This window comes from Grus americana, chromosome 7 (genome assembly GCF_028858705.1).
Source record: "Grus americana isolate bGruAme1 chromosome 7, bGruAme1.mat, whole genome shotgun sequence".
NCBI classification, from domain to species: Eukaryota; Metazoa; Chordata; class Aves; order Gruiformes; family Gruidae; genus Grus; species Grus americana.
In genome coordinates this window covers 9,019,545-9,040,480 of record NC_072858.1, presented here as the reverse complement: position 1 = coordinate 9,040,480, position 20,936 = coordinate 9,019,545, and the positions used below count along the sequence as shown (strand labels likewise).

General features: G+C 36.4%; 1 protein-coding gene across 3 annotated transcripts in view; it reads left to right on the top strand.

The window, feature by feature from the left end:
• ATRNL1 (attractin like 1) overlaps positions 1–20,936 on the top strand; it is a 520,884-nt gene that overhangs the window by 185,358 nt on the left and 314,590 nt on the right. For all 3 annotated transcript variants that reach the window (XM_054832653.1, XM_054832656.1, XM_054832655.1), the window contains one exon: positions 10,165–10,217. In XM_054832653.1, coding sequence (XP_054688628.1) covers positions 10,165–10,217 — 53 coding nt within the window. The remainder of the gene's footprint in view (positions 1–10,164; positions 10,218–20,936) is intronic.

The window sequence follows — 20,936 nt, the reverse complement described above, 5'->3', positions numbered from 1 at the left end:
CACTGAAAGCTTTTAAAAATCAGAAAGACATGTCTCAGTCTCCTCAGAATACTTCTGGAAAGGTGCAAAGTTTTGGAATAATTTGAAACATGTTAATTACAAAAATATTTGGACAGGTTTGTTGCCCTTGGCATAGTCCAGGAAGCAAAGCAAGCACCTTCTTTCCCGTAAAATAACTGACCACACCTAGTGTAATACATACATCTCAGGTAAATCCAGGGATAACTAGTTCAAGCATCTAATGTCACGCTTACAAAGCATAGGAGATCAATTACTAATCAGAAGTCCAATAAATCTGCTGTTTTACAGCCTCTTTGTAGAGGGATTGAGTCTTTGAGGTACACAAACTGGGATGATAAAATGTTTTTTTTTTTTGAGGAGTGTATTTTTTAGCTTTCCCAGTCACTTCCAGCTGGGATGCAAGAATTTTCTCATCCATTGCAAGTTATATCACCAGAGCTCTTGTAGTAGCTAAATCTTTTTTTTTTTTCTTTCTTCCTCCTTTTCTTCTCATTCTGTCATTGTTCAGGGTGAGATTTTGTGCCCCCCCCCTTTTTTTTTTTTTTTTTTTTTTTTTTGAAAAATGCTTTGTTGTGTGAATTTCCCTTTGGGAAATCATTGGGATTACTTACAGAGTTAAAGGCTCTGTTCTGCACTGTACTCCTGTACTCAGGCAGGAGCAAGCATTGCTTTTCATGGTGGTACTCTGCACCCTGCCTATCAAAACCAACGTAAACATAGTTTGAACGGATCAAGTCTGACAGACCAGGACTCCTGTTATGAAATACTTCACAGTGCCCTGCCGCCAGGCTGTAGTGTCGTTTTAGACAACTTTTCTTTCCATTTTTACAGCCGTTCCTTTTCAGTTTTCTCCTTAAAGGGCAGATAACTTTTCGAGGAGAGTCTGCCAAGACTGGAAGTGTTGGCAGATATAGTATTGTTGTTGCAACATAGACAGTAACATTTATTTCCACTTATTTGGCACTTCATAAAGAAATATCGGTGTCATCTCTGCTCCAGGAAATTCAGAGATTATGTGCTATAATGGACTAATGGAGACTGGGGCTCTTGATAAGAAAGGGACCAGAGTAAAGCGAACGTGTGTATTTATCTTCATACTTTGTCCAACCACCTATACTCTTTTATGTCCTCTGTTCTTAATAGATATTTCTGTATCTCTTGGATTGGTATCTTTTTTAATAAAGTCAAATAAAAGATGGTGCGGGTTAGATGGGGTTGATATCCTAGATATTAAAAAGAACTTAAAAAGAGGCCAGACATGGTTATGATGGAACAATGGTAGGCAATAAGGCATGAATTTGATGGATTTTGCCATGCAGGGGAGGGGGTAAAGAAAATTCTTTTAGGCAGGAAAAGAACTTGTCCGAACAACATATTGGACAGATTTATAGACATTAAAATGGTCTGATGGACAAAAATCACAGAATGGTAGGGGTTGGAAGGGACCTCTAGAGATCATCTAGTCCAACTTCCCTGCTAAAGCAGGTTCAAAATGTGGTTTTAAAGACCAGAAGGACAAGAAGGAAGCTAGGAGTCTGGAAATTGCCATGCCTCCGTATTTGGTTTCTAATGATCACTCTCCCCTGGGTCACTTGTGGTGTTTTTTTGAAGGCTCACCATTCATTGTTGTTCAAGGAGGAGGTATGATTCTCTGAGAATTTCTGTAAATGCCACAGAAAACAAGTATAAGTAAATATTCTGAATATACTTTCTGAATATCTAGATAGAAAATCCTCAGTCATCTAGAAATATTGGAAGTAATATGAAAACATTATGCAACAGCTAGAGTTTTGGCCTCCTAAGAGTAAGAATGATAGCTTACCAGTTGTACTACATATTATACTTAAACCTCTGTAATATTTCTGCCTCATGTTCCTTTTATAACATGTCATTAACACTGTAGAAGTTGTTGTTGCAAGTAGAGGAATAATTTAGATAACGTCACTATTTTCTAAAATTCCCTAGTACTGTCTAGCTGACAGCCTAGAGAAAACCATGATGTTCTGATTTATTAATACCTTTACCTTCATTTAGCATTTAATGTTCTTGAACATTTAATATATAAGCAGCATTTGGGCATGGCTAACCTGCAATCTCCACTCCCAAATGGTTGATGCACTTTGCTTCTACATTGTCATCTTTGTCTTGGCTTAGTCAGCATTTATCATCTTTTTGAAAGTATTAATTGCCATATTGTGATAAATTTTAGACTTAAAGGACAAGAAAATGATCAAAGTTACCTTATGTAATTTGAAGTAGAAAAAGTAACTTGCCTGTCTTCATACCATCTTCTGGAAATAATAGTGTGTGCATGGCATCCTCAAATACATACTTCTTACGAACTTGAATTTTTAAATGCAGGTAACAGTGCTATTTGAAGAGCAAGATTTTGAAATATGAAGAAATGTAGTAATTTTAACCAAAGACCTATACTTGTTTTCATGATTATTTGACTATTATTTCCATGAAATCATAGTGAAAATAAAATCAATGTTCCACTGAGGAGAGCTTTATGTTAAAAACGATTGCAAAAGAAACTGTTTACAAACTGCTTATGCTTGGGGATGCAGGTTCATGAATACTCTGTTGTTGGTATTAAGTTGACATTTAACGCATTTCATCAACATCTATCTTTTAAAAGAATGAAACGTGAATTTTGTCATCTGCTCACTGATTTTTGCAAAAATTTAGGAGGAGCTGCATTTCAGTTTAAGCAGTAATAGGTATTCATAAACTGTGGATGGTTATTTTGCCATTGTTTCTATCTAATTCTTCTAGAAAAGAAATGAAACAGTTAAGAAAACTATGCTAATATTTCTTGGTGGTTCAGCTTAGTGTAAACGTATCTTACTTTGAGCTATCTAGGATATTGCTAACATTTGCTTTCCAAGGGCTAGAGAAATGTCTGAAATTGATCAAAATACGAGAGAAGAAATGTGCATAATTTTCCTCTCCCACTTTGAAAGAACAGCTTCCAATAGGCAGGAATTCTGCTTTTCCAAGTTCATCCTTTTACATATATAAAAGTTCATGTCATCACTGCCAAACCCCGGGTCATTCATAAAGGAGAGTGCCAGTGGTAGAGGGTAAGGCCATGGACATGAGATTTTCTGATTCAGAGTAGGCACCATCGAATCATTGGTGTGTGAAATTCATTTGGTCTCTGATTCATGAAGATTAACAAAGATTTATTTTTTTTCCCCAGATAGTTCCAAATGATGGCTATAGGTTACTTAATTCTTGCATAGAAGGAAAGATGATAATATAATCTGGAGTTTATTAGAAAAACTTATTTCTTAACCAGCTTCTATTAATTATATAATTATGTGATAAGTTTGTCACTTGTTTAAAAGTTTATTTTCTCCTGTAGTGCAATGTATTTAGTGATTTGAAACATCATTACTCCAGAGAGTACATAAAAACCCCTATAATATTATTCTTGATCTTACAGGGCAGAAGGATTTTAATATCATGAGGGAAATCTGGAAATGAAAAACTTGCTTATGAAGCTAAAATGTTTAAGCTTTTCTTTTGGTGAGATCAGCCTAAATTTAAAAAAAAAAAAAACAAAAACAAAACTCAAACCCCAGTATTGCTGGCCTAGGTCTCTTTCATGAATTATATGAAGAGGAGACAAATTAATCTGCAGAAAAACATTGTCTCAAGACATCATTATATGCACTTACAAGAAGAAACAAATAAATCATTTCCCCACATTATTAAAAAATCCTAACTGGAAACATAAATCCTAATACCTTTTACACTTTTAGGTTATCATTATCTTAAGAGGTAGGCGGATAATTATATCTAAAGCAGAAAGGTTGCTCATGACTGGAAGGATCTTGGCACTAGGAGGAGTGAAAGTGTCCAATTTTTGCATTAGAACTGAAGATGCTTTATTGTAGCTCAAAAAAATTGAGAGAACTATGCATGTACTTCAGTATTAATGGAAAACATTGGGACAGTATAGTGCAATGTCCATACAGTCAAGAAGCAGACCCTTACTATGAGGAATATATCTGCATTTAGAGATTATTAGTTTGTGTATTTCACCGCAGCAAAATAAAGATTATAGTAGCAGGATAAAAATACAATAATAGCAGTTAAACCTATTCTATGAAAAATCATGAACTTTGCTGACAGTGCCTATTTTTCACTAAATATATCATCTAAGCTGAATTATCGCATCTGAAGTCTTAAGTTTAGCTTTACAAACACGGTTTGAAGTTTGGCTATGAGTTGCCCCAAGTAACCAAATTATGCTATGTTAAATAGTATTCCACTATTCAAAATCCCCGTAGCATCATATCACCATGGTACCAGGAAAATAGAATGAAAACAGGAGCCTGTTGTGCAAGATCAGGAACTGGGTTAAGGAGATCAGAGGCAGGAATCGGTGATGGAGGACAGCCGGAGCAAGACCACTGGCTGGATAGGGGACAATGAGAAGTAAAGGCTAGAAAAGAGTAAAAGATGAGCAGAGGTTGAACAGTAGTCCCAGAAGATATTCTTACTTATCTAAAAGCCGGGGCAAGTTGCCAGTCAGGGCCCAGGAATAGTCAGGTAAGTCCATTAGTCTTTATTTATCAGGAACCTATTGTAGATGCAATGCTGAGAACCTAGGCAAAATCCCAGATGTGTCTATGACCAGCTGCAGACCAGAAAGATGACAGCTTTTCCCCAGAGTCTGTGGAAGTGGCCTGTGTTCATTTGCACCTATTACAAATCTCAAATGCTGAGGGACAAAAATATGAGATAAGGATCATCAATCTCTACTCAGTACAGTTGACAAGCCTGTGCTTTGGCCAGAACAAGGTACAACTGCCTCAGCAGTTGAATAAAAGGATAATTTCTTTTAGAGTGATCTGACATACTTATTTTTTTCTTCCCTGAGAGTTTGGCATTAGAAACAAACTCAGCTAGAGGACATACCAGCCCTACTTAGGTTACTCTTCCCCTGTTCATCTTTTTTTGCTTCACTTTTAATTGAAAGGAAAGGTTTACCAATTAGTGGTGGCAGCAGAACTGCAGAAAATCCTGCCCTCACGATCAAAGGTTAGATGAACCGTTACAGGAAAGTTTCCACACAATCAAATCACTAGTCTAGAAAGCTGTAGATCTAGATTGGTGTTCTATTCTGACAGTTTTCTTTAGGTGAGAAGCTTGAAGGTATACCCTTCCTTAAGGGAGATATCAGTAAGCACAATAAAATTAGGCATTTATATATCTACCTCCCATTCCTTAGCTTTTGTAAGGTTAGAAGATGTAAATATAGTGCAGATGTAAATACCTTACACACTGCTGGGCTTCAACACAGGGTCATTTGTAAACTCTGTCCTATGAAAAAGCCTTTCATTCATAAAAAATAAATAAATCTGTGAATATTAATGTAAACATGCTCTTGGATACCTTTATTGTATTTAAAGACAAAGCCAGAAATTATAATTCACTTGGTCATAAACATGAGAAAAACCGGGTTTTTTTTAAAAGCATTTGTCCATAACTTTTATTTTGAACTCTCAGGAAATACAGGGAGAAAAAAAAGAAAGTAAAAGAAAATGGTTCCGTTTTGAACGGATAACTGAGGGAGAGGTTGGGGAATAACTGCTAATAGCAGGCCATCAGAAGGTCAGTGAGCTTGATGAATTGAATACTTCTGTATTGGAACAAACCATAGAACTTGTACGTAACCTGGTAGGAGCCTTCCTCCATTTGTCCTTGTAAATGGGAGCTGTGTCTTTGGAGGCGTGCCAGAGTGGAACTGCTCGTTCATTATTACCACTTAAAGCAAATGATCATAGCCCTGTGGCACATAGAATAACGAGTCTAGCTCCCATTTCACAGATACGAGGCATATATTATACTTCACATATGGTCAGATGTGTGCTGGCTTTTGGAAAAGGTACAAAAATTACTACAATGAGTAAAGCTCATAAGGAAATAATTCAGCGAATAGGATATTTTGTAATTGGAACCATAATTAGTGACTAATGCAGAGAAATACATATGCTTAATGAAATAGGATAGGATTAAAAGACAAAACTAAATTTATTCAGAACCTACCATACATACTCATGTGAATAGTTTTAGATGTATTCCCAATCCTATTAGTTTCATCTTTTCACTCTGCTGAAAACTAAGTGTTTAAACAGCATATTTCACTTGAATTCGAGCAGGCTTCCCTAACTAGTAAGAACTCCACCTCATGCTGTTCCTAATAAACCTTACGGAAGTGTTCTGCACTGGGGGATAGAGGAGGGAAGTATGAGAGGGGTGGTGCAGGGTTCTGTCTGTATCTCTGTAACACCTGGCAGCAAATGATGTAATCGACTAGCTGTTTTAATAAGAGGGAATAAAAAAAAAAAGGAGTACAGATAGCAGGTAAACCTTATGCCCCTTCAATTGCTGGGACCCCTGCGTGCATGCAGCACTGGATGGACCCAGCACAGATTTTCCCCTGTTGTGCTGCATACATCCCATCCATGGAGAGGTTCCTCCTCCCTCCCATACTGTGGCGCCTTTTATTTTGTGTAAAAACAAAACCCTGTATCTCCCCCTGACAAGCTGGAAGGTTCTCTTTGATAACATCCACCAGTGCACAGCGCAGGCTGGCACGGGGCCTTCCAGCACCTTCCCTTCCCCTACAGCAGCTACTCATAGAATCATAGAATACAATCATTTAGGTGGGAAAAAACCTTTAAGATCACCAAGTACAGCCATCAACCTAACACTCCCAAGTCCAGCCACTAAACCGTGTCCTGAAGAACCACATCTACGTGTCTTTTAAATACCTCCAGGGATGGTGACTCTACCACTTCCCTGAGCAGCCTGTTCCAGTGATTAATAACCCTTTTGGTGAAGAAATTTTTTCTAATATCCAATCTAAAACTCATGCTCGCAGATGGCTTCTCAAGCCTGATGAACAAGGGCCAGTAGGTCCGACATGCCTTGCCCAAGATCTCTACCTCCTTGAGTCCAATGTCTTCTGTGAGGCTCCCAACACAGAAAGTATAATATATATGATAATACATCAAAATGCTTTGCTGTGGTGTAATTGACTATTCTTTTTTTATTATGCATATTTTATCATTTCATCATGCATTATGCTGAAACAACTGAAATGGCTGGCTGTAAAATTGCATTGCCATTTTCTATTCAAGATTTCTTGAAGGTCACTTCTATAATTGTCAAGGAATTAGTAATTATTTGGATTTGAATGAATAGTTATGAATACTTGTATATTGCAAAATATTCTGTACCTAGTAATTTTCATATTAGGCATTCTTTTGTGTGTTCTTTTAATTAGTGAAACCTGTGGTTCATTAGATAGATTTTATAGATATTTTTATTTTATGTATTCTTGTGGGTTTTTTGTAATATAGATACAGAAAGGTATATGCGATGCTGGAAATTCCAGGGTTCTGGTAATTATTGATCCACAGGAGGTGGTTTCATCTGATTAGAAGGGCAGCAGAATGGAGAAGGGAAACTATATGGAAATAGCTTACCTTTTCATAAATATTGTCAAGAATTTTTTTTTTAAAAAGTCCTGTTTTGATTCAGGAGCAAACTAAGTTTCTTTTAGACCCTGGGTCACATCACCACAGGTGAGTGCTGTGGCCGGCAAGAGTTCACAGCAGAATTTGTTTAGTCTGTCCTGATGGAAAGTTGTACAGCTTATTGTTGGTCGTGGTCGGACATTGCTCTTCCATATCATACATAAATTAGTGCTATTATCAGAGAGCAGCAGGGTAAGTTTCTTGCCTTCTTCCCCAGACTCTGAATACACAGTTATTTATATATTTTTGTGTTCTAGTAGAATACTCCAGCATATATTAAACACTGCCTATATTTAATATTCTACTTTGCCTTTGATATAATTCAGAAGAAAGAAAAAATTCCTCTTACAATAATCACTGTCATGTTGTTATAATTTCTTACATGATATACTATCTCATTTATGTGGCCATCTTACAAGGAAAGAAAAGAAAATTCTTTTAAACTCTTCCTTCAAAAACGATCCTTTTCCCTTAGCTCTTTCTTCAAAATTGCCAACCTAAAGACACTTTCAGACACGTGACTCTATTTTTACAAGGCTAATCTGTTTAAGTAGTGATCTGCTCTTTCAAGAATTTAGTTAGTGTTTTGTGATGTTTAGAAAAAAAATGTCAGGCAGACTGATATTACTTGAGATTATTTTCTCCTTTCCTTTGTAAGTACATGCAAGAGAGAAACTTCAGCATCAATCCATCTTCTAAATTCTGTGGAAAGAACTGTAGGCCCAGAGTGTCTGTACGGACAGGGCTACAAATTGTGTGCTGCAGTTAGAGTCGAAGCATATCATATTTTGGTTTCTTGGAGTTTAAGGAAATGTTTTTTTTCTATATTAAAAAAAGTTGAATTTCTGTATAGTTGACCGCGCAAAGAATTCTCACACTGATGTGGGACTGGGACTGAGCAAGGGCAGAGTCCAGAACATCTTTTTTTTTTTTTGTTTGGTTTTTTTTTTTTTTTTCTTTTTAGTGCTACTGTTGATTATTTTCTTTATGATATTGTAACAAAGGGTCAAGGAGATTCCCTGCCTATTTTTCAATAAAAATGAGCACGTTAAGAGTCACCAGTTGGAAACTATTGAAGAGATCAACAGAAATAAAAACACTATTCTACAGTCTGCAACTTGTTCAATGATATGACATGCAAGTTAGAAAGTTTTTTAATATTACTCACAAATAACATAACACAAAAAAAATCTCCTTGCAATTTAAGTTTCTTAGAAAAAAGTAATGAAAAGGTAGTTCAAGCCATTGCATGATCCAGATTTCCTCTGGGACAATATTTATATGGAATTTAATAGGCAGCGATAAGCTTTCTCTTTGTTTTATGAATCATTCTGTCTGTTCAATAGAAAATTATAATCTCGTTGGAGACTTCTGTGGAATAGCCAAGAAAACCAAACGCAGGATAATAATTTTCTATTAAGGTACTTGGCATTTTTAGAAAAATATTATAGAACTCAATTTGATCACTGTGAAATTCTGTAGGATATTTCATGTCTGAAAATAACCATATCTCTTATCGATAAGATATCAATAAGAAAGATATTTCTCCAGCTCTTATCATGTATGCGTCTTGCCAGCAGCATCAGTACATTGTATTCAGTCTGAATTTCACCTATTGCACTAGGCGGTCAGTGAAGAGAAGCGATTGCCTCTGAATTTCAAAGAGGCTACGTAGAGGAGACACTTCTGTCGTTATAGTGCTATATATACAGCTACAATTTCTGGCCCCATAGCCAGTTGCCATGGTCTGGTTGCAGCTACATAGCTTAGGACCACCCTCTCTAGAGCAAGACGGCATAGCTTTGGATCACCTCTAGGTCCTCTGTGGTGCTGTGAAAATGTAATCACTATTTTATGCTTAGGAATATTTTGGGGGTTTGGGTTTTTTTGGTCATGTTGGTTTGGTTTTTTGTTTGTTTGGTTCTGTTTGTTTGTTTTCATTTCAAGAGTTGGAAATATGAAGGATGTATTGCAGCCCACCAGTGGTGGCTGTGTGACTGGAAATGGAGAGTGTATGTTCCATCGCTGAAGGGATGGCATGAAGAGGTGTGGAAGGTGTCTGAGGGTGCAAAGCCTGCTCTCGTAGCTTTTTAGGACTGTGTATGTTAGAGGGAGAGATATTTGGGAACATTTTCTGCAGTCAGTGATCCCCCTGATGGATGCTCAGCTGGTGTCTTGGAGAGGGCCAGATCAAAACCAGCCGAGGGAGTAAGCTAGCACTGATGTGGCATGGGTAATTAGAGATCCAGCGCTCGGCCTCCCTGCCTGCCTCTCCTTTGTTCCTTACTGGAGACATACCACCTGCTCTAAGTCCTACACCAGGCACCGACGTTAAGCACATGACTGAAGTACCCTATTCAAGACCCTAGTCACTCTGGGTTTCATTTATAAGAAGAGAGGTGCCTCTGAAAAGTAGCACATCCTAATTAAGAATTATATCAAATACTTAATATTTTAATGTATTTGTGCTACTAGTAATGAAGTTCATGCTATTTGAAATAAATATTCTAGCTGCGTTTTTATTAAAACTATCCTGTGTTTAATGGGAATGTTTGGTTTTGTCTTTTTTTTTTTCCCCCTGCAGCTGTGACTCTGAAAATAGGTATCTTGGAAATCCACTTAGGGGAACATGCTACTGTGAGTACTCACATTTTTAATGTTCAGTACTTAAATGCTGTTTACATATTATGCGATAATTTCATTTCCTTGGAAAACGGAATATATTTCGTAAGATTTGCTGAAGTTAGGGCACGTTGATATTTTGATTGAAAAATAAAATGCCACACTGGGTTACTTTGTCCACGACAATGTAAATTAAAGAGTACTAAAAGTTGATTCTTTACTCCTAGATTGGAGGGAATGCCCAAGCCAGTGATTGGGTTATTCTCTGTATCCCAACATCTGTGAACGAAAGGAATAAGTAATTGTGGTGTTGTTTAAAAGACACAATTTGTGATGGGGAAATGCAGATAGGCTGAACAGCAGTACTTCCTGGGGACATTCGGAATGGTTTAGCCAGTCTGTCTCCCAGGGACATGATACACAGCTGCTCTCCAGAGTATCATAAAACGGTACCGTGTGTTGTCTCCATGTTCTTATTGTTGTACAAAAGGTACCTCTGGCAAATTTACTTTAAAGCATTACATGTTTGACAGTCATAGTGAAAGACCTGAAGGGATAAGAATGCTTATTACCCATGTGCAGAAATCTCTTAGAGAGCTGTGCCTGTTTTGCTGTGCCAAGGTGGATGTTAAATAGTAATTATAATCGTCATAAAAACGTATGTGATGTTACAGAACGTGGTTTTAATTTTTGTGACTTTTGTACATGCCTGCTCCATGTCAGACAATTGGATCCATTTGTCTATTGTTTCCTAATGTCATCCCTACCTCAAACTGAAAATTCCATAAACTCATATCTCTGAATGTATTTATAGCATCCGTTCTGATCTCTGGCCTTGGTTTTTAGCATTTCATTTTAGAATGTACACAAAAGCTTTGTTTTAGAATCTCTTTAAGGCATTATTTACCTAAGAAATGAATGCTGCTTCTCTTTACTAATGTTTCTTTTCTACCTTAACTGGTTTGCATCTGCAAGGTATGTTTTACAGAACAAAATTGACACATACTGTCTTACAGATGCTGACATATCCCTAGGCCTAAAACATTTATTCCTCTTGCCAGGTACTGAAGAAATTTGGTGTGGGTTGGGTTTTTGTTGTTGTGTTGGTTTTTTTTTTTTTCTTTCCTCCTTACAGACAAGTTAAGTTCAAATGTAATACTTTAAACTGGAAGATAATTTTTATATATTGTATTTTGAAGATACTGTTAACATTGTTGACATTTTACATAAAATAGACCAATTTGAAAACATACTTTAAAACTTTGCTCTAAAGATATGATATGTGACATATTTCTTATGTCACATAAGAAATTTTTTTTATTTCAAACCAGAATTTTCAGTATTTAGAAGCATGTATTTTTGTATTTGTGAATTTTATAAATTTTGTAGATTTAGAGCTAGATAATGAGTACATGAGAAGTTCATACAATGAAGAGTGCGCTATATGGTCTATTTTGGATATGTGCATCAACATTGGTTTTGCCCTTTAAAAATAAATGTTATTAAATTTAAGAGATGGAAAAGAAATGACAGTAATGAGATTTGTAGACCTCAGGCACCTCCATGAAAAACATTACTTTTTTTGCTATCATGTTGCAGGTTGGGTCTATAAATCATGTCGGAGACGAATTGTACTATATCAGGATACCCTTTCACCTTTCACTCACTACTATTATTTGTCTTCTGTCAAATTTCAAAATATTTTAAAGATCTCATTGTTCTGGAATGATAAATCTTCTTTTAATACTTTCAGTCATTTAAAATATTGTATATAAACGATTTTCTGAGTTATTTTATCTGGAGCCTGTGCTAATTTCGAATAATGGAATTCCATATTTCTTACATGTAGTGGCTGATGCATCATAATGGGAAATAATTTGTTAATTTGTGGATAACTGACTGACCAAGATTTCAATGACAATTGCTTACCAGCACTGTTCATTACCTGGTAAATCATGTATTAAAATACGTATATGTCATAGAGATGCTCCAATTTCTTACCTGTATAAGTATTTCAAAATGTGGCCTTACCATGGACTATAGTTTGTATAAGAAAATGTTTCACTTTTGTACAAAAGACAGGCATTTGGATGTATTTTTTCTGTGCTTATTTCACTAATCTGTAAGAAACTTTATCTTTAGACACTTATATTGCTGTTTTGCTTCTCCTTGAAGTGAAGAATATTCTTACTTTTTACAGTACAGGAATAGTTATTGCTCAGAAGAGAGGAAGATACTGAGGAAAACCAAATTGTATATACTTATGAGCAGCATAAGTTTACGAGAAATAAAAATTCTAGGCATATTTGTTTCTACCACTTAGAATCAAAATCAGTGAATGGTAGCAAAATAGGAATATAACTATTAATTTGCTGTATGGTCGAGATCTTCAGGAAAGCTTTTAGTCACATGCTTGAGTTTAGCTGTCTTCAAAATGACCAGTTTTAAGTGTTCAAATTTCATTTTTTTTTTTCACTTGTGCGAACACTATCCTAAACTTGAATGCTTTTCTAAGCCGAAACCTTAGAATTCAATCCTGAGTGTATGGCTAAGTTTTGTACGCTATTGGATGACCTCAATTTCTCTTTAAAAGCAGGATGTGGATAGAGAACGCTTACTGCCTTAAAGAACCTTCTGCAACTTGTGATATTGTGAATACCCACTGCCCTATAGAACTTTAGCTGTTTTCATCTCTTTCAGCTCTCTGCCCAGTTTACCTAGTTCTTGCCCAGTCCTCTCCTCCCTCTAGCCTGCCATTGCCATCCTCAAGTCTAGGAAGGGGGAAGAGACTTGTGTTGATGTAGGTACTGGTATTAAGATCAAAAGATGGTTAAGATAGTAAGTAAACAAAGCTTAATAGAGTAAGCCAGTGGGATAGCACAGATTGTTTTAGTTTCTTCCTTATTTGTTTCCTTTAGTAGTGATATAGGAGAGTAAGCAGAATATTAATGCTCTATGTGGATCATGTAGTGATCGGAGAAGTGATCTGAGCACAAATGAAAACACAGGGAAATTACAGATAGGTCTAGCATTATCAATGAGAATGAGATTCATATAGGATGTAGCATGCTGAAACATTGCAGGGACTTAATCTAAATACAGATACTATGCCAAAAGGATAAACACAGCAGCAAACCCATCAAATCTTGGAGATAACCGGAGCAGTTCATTAAACATCAGAATTTGTTCTAATACGGCATTTCAAAACATTGCAGCACTGGACATGAGTAGTTTTTCTACTTTAAATTACCAAAACTTAATAAAAGTAGAGTAGGAAAAGCATAATAGACAGGGCATGCAATAGTGCATTATCCAGATTGTGTGAAAATCGTTGCCTATTGCTTCTATTAAATTTATTTTCATTTCATTCTTCATGACTTCACTGCATGATTGAAAAAGCACAACAGAGAGAACAAACTTGTCTGAGAGTAAAAGAATGAGAAGAAGCCTCACAGATATAAAAATTAGAAAAATATTGAATGTATAAGAACGCATTAGCAGCTGTATCTATCTATTCTAGTACCTTGTTGTCAGTAGTGGCTGATTATGAATTCCGAGTGAAGAGTATAGCAAATAGACAAACATACAGTGATATTTCTTTCTTTACATCCAACAATTTACAGCTCAGGAACTTTGTGAGAGGAAGGATTTCTTGAGCCAAAAGTGTTCGATGTGCCATTGTTTAGGAATATCAGAGGAAATCTTACCAAATATTTCTTACACATAATAAAAAGAATATAAATACAAAAGAAGGCTTCATTAATTTAAAAGCCACGATTTTGTTTGTCCATGTATATATTCCTGTCAGTTGAGTACAAGTCTGCTTCTGGGTTGTGTCTCTGTATCCCTGGTGGGGAGGCTCTGCATCCCTAGGCCTTTCTGTTAGAAGCCAATCTTTCTGTGCACGATCGGAAGCTGATTCAATCCATAGAAATGAGTTCTGAGTGGAGGCCAGAGATGGTTGTGCAGCTGACTTATGCATGTACACAAACCATAAATATAACATTTTGTCATGATGCATTCGTATTTGTTGTTGTTATAGTTCTTTGGTATCTCAGCCCGCATGATGTATAACAGTGACACCTAGATAGCAAAGCGTGCATCCAAATTGCTCCATTAGTTCTTCGTGCGTCAGCGTTGGAAATGCATTGCTGTCGGAATCAGTGCACCTTAGTGCAAAGAAACATGCAGCAAAACCAGATGGTTTTAGACTGATTGGGAAGAATCACTGGGACAAATGCCACTTCTGTGATTTTGACCTGGGTTATATAGAGACGCAAAGCTTTAAATCATAAATGGATAGATAGTAAAGTCAGTGTTCTAGAGAAAATGAGTGTTTAAATTTACAATTCATGATTTGTTACTATACAGAGGGTGAATTATAGACTTGCTAACAATCACTTGTTTTGAAAGGATGTGATACTCTCCTTCATAAACCGCTTTTAGTTATCCATATTTCTAAGGTTAAAAACTTTCCAAAATGTCTGTTTTATGTACATTGAGTGTCACAGTTCCAATGCTACATTTCAAACAAGAAGTACAGCTGATAAATTCTGATATTACTACATGCAGAAGCATAAAAGCTTACAACAAATAAGTACTGTGAGTGTCAACCATATTGTTTGCCTGCATAGTTGTTAGAATTTCCAGATGAGTTGAGCACTCAAGTTGCCTATTCCACCAAGAGAATTCCTAGCTAAGACCACTCTAGTAGCCAGCTAAGAAAACGTAGTTGAAAAAATGTGCACAGATTTACATACTTTAGTTTCTTATTCCCTTTTACTCCTTAAAAAAAATGTTTAGAAACATTTGTTATTATTTCTGGGTACTATCATCAGCAATGAAGAGAGGAGAACAAGTAGCTTCTCCATTTGGTTCTGCAGATTGGTTACTCTTTCACAATAGGCAGCAGTAGTGGGTTACAGGGCAGCACACTTTAGAGTATGAAACTTTCATACATTTGAGAGGTTTTTCTCAGCAGTGCACAGCAAGAATATAGTCACGATGCAAGAAAATTGCAATAAATTAACAATTTTTATTTATGTGGTGCTTATCTTTGGGCTGGACAGACAATTTTGTGGGTCTGTGACTATCTGTGAATGCAAAAAGAAGCAGAAGCTTGCCTTTTGCATTCAGGAGTGCATTATGTGTCCAGGGTAATGCTATAGAGTTTACTGTGCTGCAGAGCAAGCCTACTTTTAAATTTGTTAAAGATTAGAACATGACCTTTGAGAAGGATTAGAGAATCCAGGAATGAATAGAGGTCAGGAGGGATGGGTCATTTATGAAGAGAAAACAAGGAGGGGCTGAATGATTTTGTAGCTTTTTGTAGAATTAAAACCTATTTATTGATTTATTCTGCATCTCCATGAGAATACATGCCTCTCATGGAGATATCTGTTGGATTTACAGCCTTTAAAAAAGAGGAAGCACAAATATCTGTACATAAAAGAGGCTGAAAGAATGTACAAATTTTATTTTAATCTTTTTCCTAGGTTCATTGTGTTTCCTTCCACAGCTCTTTCGAATCTTTCTCTCACCTCAATGTTTTATGAAATGTCATTTGTGGATGGCTTCACACAGTGACTCATCAGCCACTGTTTCAGAGGTTCTTCTGGGATGAAGCATGCAAAAAAGGAAGGTGGTAGGCCCATCTGCAGAAGCCTTAAGGGTCAGGTGTACTACAGAGCACTGGCACCACTGAGCTTTTCTAGTCAGCCTCGTGGACATGGAGGGAGGAAATGGAAAGCCAGAGAAAACATTGCTGAGTTCTCAGATGTTTATCACTTCAAAACCTAACATAATGACTAGTGGGAAAATAATATTCATAGATTTTTTTTTTTTAAATTGTCTTTGGATAAATTTTAGTAGCTTTTTTTTCTATTTAAAGTACACCGCAGGAAAAATATGCAATCATATATGAGCTACTAAATAATTTGGAACAACTTTTTGGGGAGTGACCTGAATAATTGGTTTATGGCTTTACTGTGCCATTCTAAACTCTGAGCCGTAAAATCATTATAGCTCCTAACACTATTGCTTGTTTCCTTGGTATACATACAGAAAGGATAGCAAGCAGTTCTCTCAGAGTATGTCAGCAACTCACAAAGAATGATACTTTCTTATCCAAAATTGGTGAGGAAGCATGAAATGCACATTCAGTGAAAACTCTGAAGATAATATCTGATATCTGTCCAAGGAGCTGGGGAGGGAGAAGGAAAACTTGCTTCTGGCTGTAGAACCTCATAAGGATTCTAGGCCAGTCCTGGAGCTGCGTTAACCCTATTACTGCTGACACAGCAGGGCTTCACAAAGGGCAAAGGAAAGTGCTAGCCCTTATAGACATTTTTTATTATAATTTAAAACTTTAAAATGATATTGTTATGTAATATGTATTGTGCCTGAGACAAAAACAAGCACTCATTTCTTGCATCCCATGTATTTAAAATTCATCTCACTTGATTAATTAAGACTTCTTTTCTTAAGTTTTTTCTTTTTGATATCTGGGCTTTGGAATAAAGGCCCTGGTATTCCTTTAGAGCTATTAGTTTATATTTTTCCTTTCTGACTTTTTCTTTGTTTGCAGCAGTAGTAACTAGAAAGATGGTTTGATAGAGGACAGATTATTAAAAGTAGCTAATTTATGACAACATAGTACCTCTAATGACTTTTTAGAAAAATTGGTTCGATAGTGTCTCAGAGCAAAAGGGTCAGATGATACATCCTTATTTAAGTTGTCAAAATACAGTTTAGGCTTAATCTGACCTAATGGTGTGGTCTGCTGGTTCATCCTACGTGATGTTTCCTTATTATCTGAACATATCTTTTTTCTCTTTTTTCTGGGATTATTCACAATGAAAGTTCTGATATAAGCCAATTTGCAGTAGCAGTCGTTATATTACAAATGTTATAATTTCATAAAAAAGGAGGAATTAAAACCATTAAAAGAAATCTCTCTAAATACTATGTCAAATTTTCTCTTGTGGTCAGCCGCCTTGCAATGATCTAGCGGAATGAAGGGGCAGAAACCTAGGACGTCATCTTCACGGGAGAACAGGAGGACATAAGCAGACATAAGCAACCTCTGTGAAGGGAATTGTTCTAGGGGCTGATGGGTGCTGGATCTGGAATGACACATTGCTCAGTTTGTGAGTGGCACACTGAGATCTACCATCAGTCACTTCCTGGGCTGCTTCAACCCTGCTGCTTGGAATTGTTTGTGTGAATGGAATCCGTTTATGCTTCCTTTTGCTCATCATTCCCCAGCTTTTGTCTTCCATGTAGGGTGCCACTACTATTTTGCCCCTTCCAAAGAGTTGTTGCCCCTGGATGCCAAGCATGTAATCTCAGCAGGATTTGGTCCAGAGCCCCTTCCAAGGTGTGCCTGTCTTCAGTGCTTCAGTGGTACCCTACCACACTGCGATGGCACTCCTCACAAAATAAGAGCCTGTGTATAGAACTGCACTGGGCCAAAGAAACATTGACTTCCCTAATATTTTTCATACTATACTGACATGATATCTTTTTTTTTTCCCCCTTCCTTTTCATTTTAATAAAATAAATTACAAGTTTTACCTTTTCGACTTGTACCAATGAGATGTCACAGACAAAGAGCACAGCTCCAAGATGGTTGTACGCTAGTCAAGAAATGCATATATGGTCTAATAGCTGTTGAAACATGTAATGCAACCTGTCAGCAAGGAGATACGATGTGGTCTTTAAGCAGTGAGTAGGCAAGCATGCATGCATATGGATTCATGGACTTAGAGCATGACATCTTCTATTCAAAAATAGTAATAAAAAAAATATCAAATGAAACGCATACTAGAGCTGACCATAAAGCACTAGGTGGCAGACTTGCTATACTTAGAGAAAAATTAAACTCAAGAACATTCCAAGGAGAGTATTTTGGAAGATAAATAGCAAGTAACACTTTTAATAAAACTGTTAGCAGAGATTTTCCAGATATTTAAAAATTATGTTGAAACTTAAAGGGCATAAACAATACATTGTAGCTATTGAAAAAGGTGTTTGTTTTAGTTGAGTTGTGAGATGTATACCAGCAGTTAGATGCTTTGCTACTGATTTGTAGAATTCATGTTTCCTTTTGGGACAGCATTAATTTAAACTAAATACATATTGTAATTGTAAAACTGTCATGCTTGACTTAAAATAATGAGTTCCGCCAATTATATCTAACACTGATTGACTCTGATACAGACTGAAACAATTTTTAGTATTTATAAGTACAGTAACAATAATGACTCACACTGCCTTTTGAATCTATGGGCTTATACAAATAAATTCTATTTAAAAATAAATCTTCTTAGTGTTTAAAGAGCCTACTGGAACAGATTATGGTTTAAATCAGACAATTCTAGGATGGTTTGAGAAAAGATTAGCCTCAACAAACCTACTAACTCAGAACATCTAAAGAGTAACAGACAAACAGAGTCTTTGCCCTGAGCTAAAATAACCACAAACCAATTGTCACCTTCCAGAGAATTAAAAAAATAACCACACCAAAAATCTGAAGCTCCTGATAAGGTATTACGATCTCACCCCAGGCTCTTCATACTCATTTGTCAAATGCTAGTTTGGTTTCCAGCTTTTTTGGGCAGGCTAAAGAAAGAGTTTTGGCTACCAATCATTTTCAGCCTTTACAGTGAATTGGAGAATCTTTCCATGTATGTATTAACCACTCTGGACAAACTAGCTTTCTAACTCCTAAGAAGAAAATAATAGCTAAACATACATTATAATGTATGCAAATATAAGTCTGAATTAGAGGCCTTCATCACCTGATAGACTGTTCCACAGATCCCATAATTATTTTTATATTATTATTTATCTTTCAAATATAATATGTAGTATGACTGTAAAATATCTATTAGTATAAAATATGAACCAGTATCAATTATGATTATTTATAGAACTGTAAGTTTTTCAAAACTTGATAAGTCAAGAATGAGAGAGACTCAGTGGCTTGGAGAACTCATTCAGAAGAAATACTTTGCTTTGCAGGGGACTCTAGCCCATACATGAAGCAGTTTTTTTTAAATGAGAAGGAAACCAATGTAAATATCTACATATACACAATATTTTATTTTGTCTGTATATTGAGCTGGGGTTCATGGGGATGAATACTTTCTGAATCCTTGTACTACTGTGTATACGATATGCTGTGTGTGTTTGTTTCCCTAACACATCCACAAAGACAGGAGCTGTCACTTCTCAAACACCCAGGAGGCCTTCGAGCTCCCCAAGACTGGAGTTTTAAGAAGCAAAAGGAATAGGAAAGGATCCATCAGTGTCCCCTTACTTTACCTTCTGACAGTGAAGGGAAAACCTTTGTGGTGGTTTTACAGTTGCATTGCTTCCCATGCTGACTTTCCAGGGAAAAGAGAGAATTCTTGATCAGTGGGACTTCAAGGAAAGACCTGTAGTGAAATCTTGAACCAATTGAAATAGGAAAAAAACAAACCCGCTTCAATAAGTAAGTGGCTTATGGTTTTGGGGAGAACGTGTGTTGGTTCCTTTGGGAGTTCTTGGACAAACTAGCGCGTTATTCCATGTCAGCTGGGGTACTTTTCTCCACTGGCAAATATGAAGCACTTGAAGGTAGTTTAGCCTCTTCCATTACTGCAGGCTGAACACCTAATGCAACTGTCTCGTCGTTGTAAGGTACGCTATTCAGGTGCCTGGGGTCCTGAACCACTTAATAACTTTTGTGAAGCCCTTGCAGAGCATGAGTCAGGGGCTCTGTAGGATTGTTTAAATAAATTGAGGGTTGTTTCTATCTCAAGATGACAAAACCTTGGATTGTATAAACTTTAAGAAATCTCTTATTAGGTTAAATGTGGCTGACTGCCTAACTCAGCTCAATTTCAGCATATTGTAGCTGATGAGTCCTTGATATTAATTTGTTGTCACTTTTTCTTAGCCTGAATTGTGAATATTGTTTCAAAATATGTTACAGAAATATAACCCATTGACTGTAAAGTGTAATTTGCTAGTCATTTGATATAAAGGGTAATGCTGACATAAAATGGAAGAGCAAACTGTGTGAGGTCAAAAAGCAACACTACACATTAGCAGAATAGATACAATAGCAAACAAGACATTAAGGGAAAGTTGAAAAATGTATCTGTCAAGGAGTATGAAGATACACTGGTAGAGAAGTAATATATATGTATTTGATTTGTCTTTTTATGTTATGAGTAAATAAATACGCTTTACTGTGTTACCGCTTTAAGGAAATGCCACGGCCATCAGAATAATTTTGGAAAAATGACAAGCTGTGCAAAATGTGCGGAGAAAAATCTGAAAAGGGCAAAAAGCTCACATTTTTTCCTTGTTAATTAAATGAGAATTTTAGAATTATACTCTTGTTGAGTAGAAGGTACCACTTCTGAACAGGTTTGCAAAAATATAGCTAGACAAACTTTGAAGGGTTAGAGCTTTTCACAGCACTAGGAATAACTAATGAAAGAGAAGACGAAGAGAGGTCATTATTAGAATGAACAGTAGACTACATGGTGGAAAGAGTAAAATTAAATTCATCTAGGGAAGACAACATACAACTACATCATGCAAATATGTCGCTCTATTCATGTTTGTTGTCAAGGATTGCCTACTGCAATGTATGATCTGTGAAGATCAGGTGTAGATGATAGGAGCAATCAGTGGTTTTCAAATACTGAAAGCAAACAGACTGTCAGTATTCACTACAGT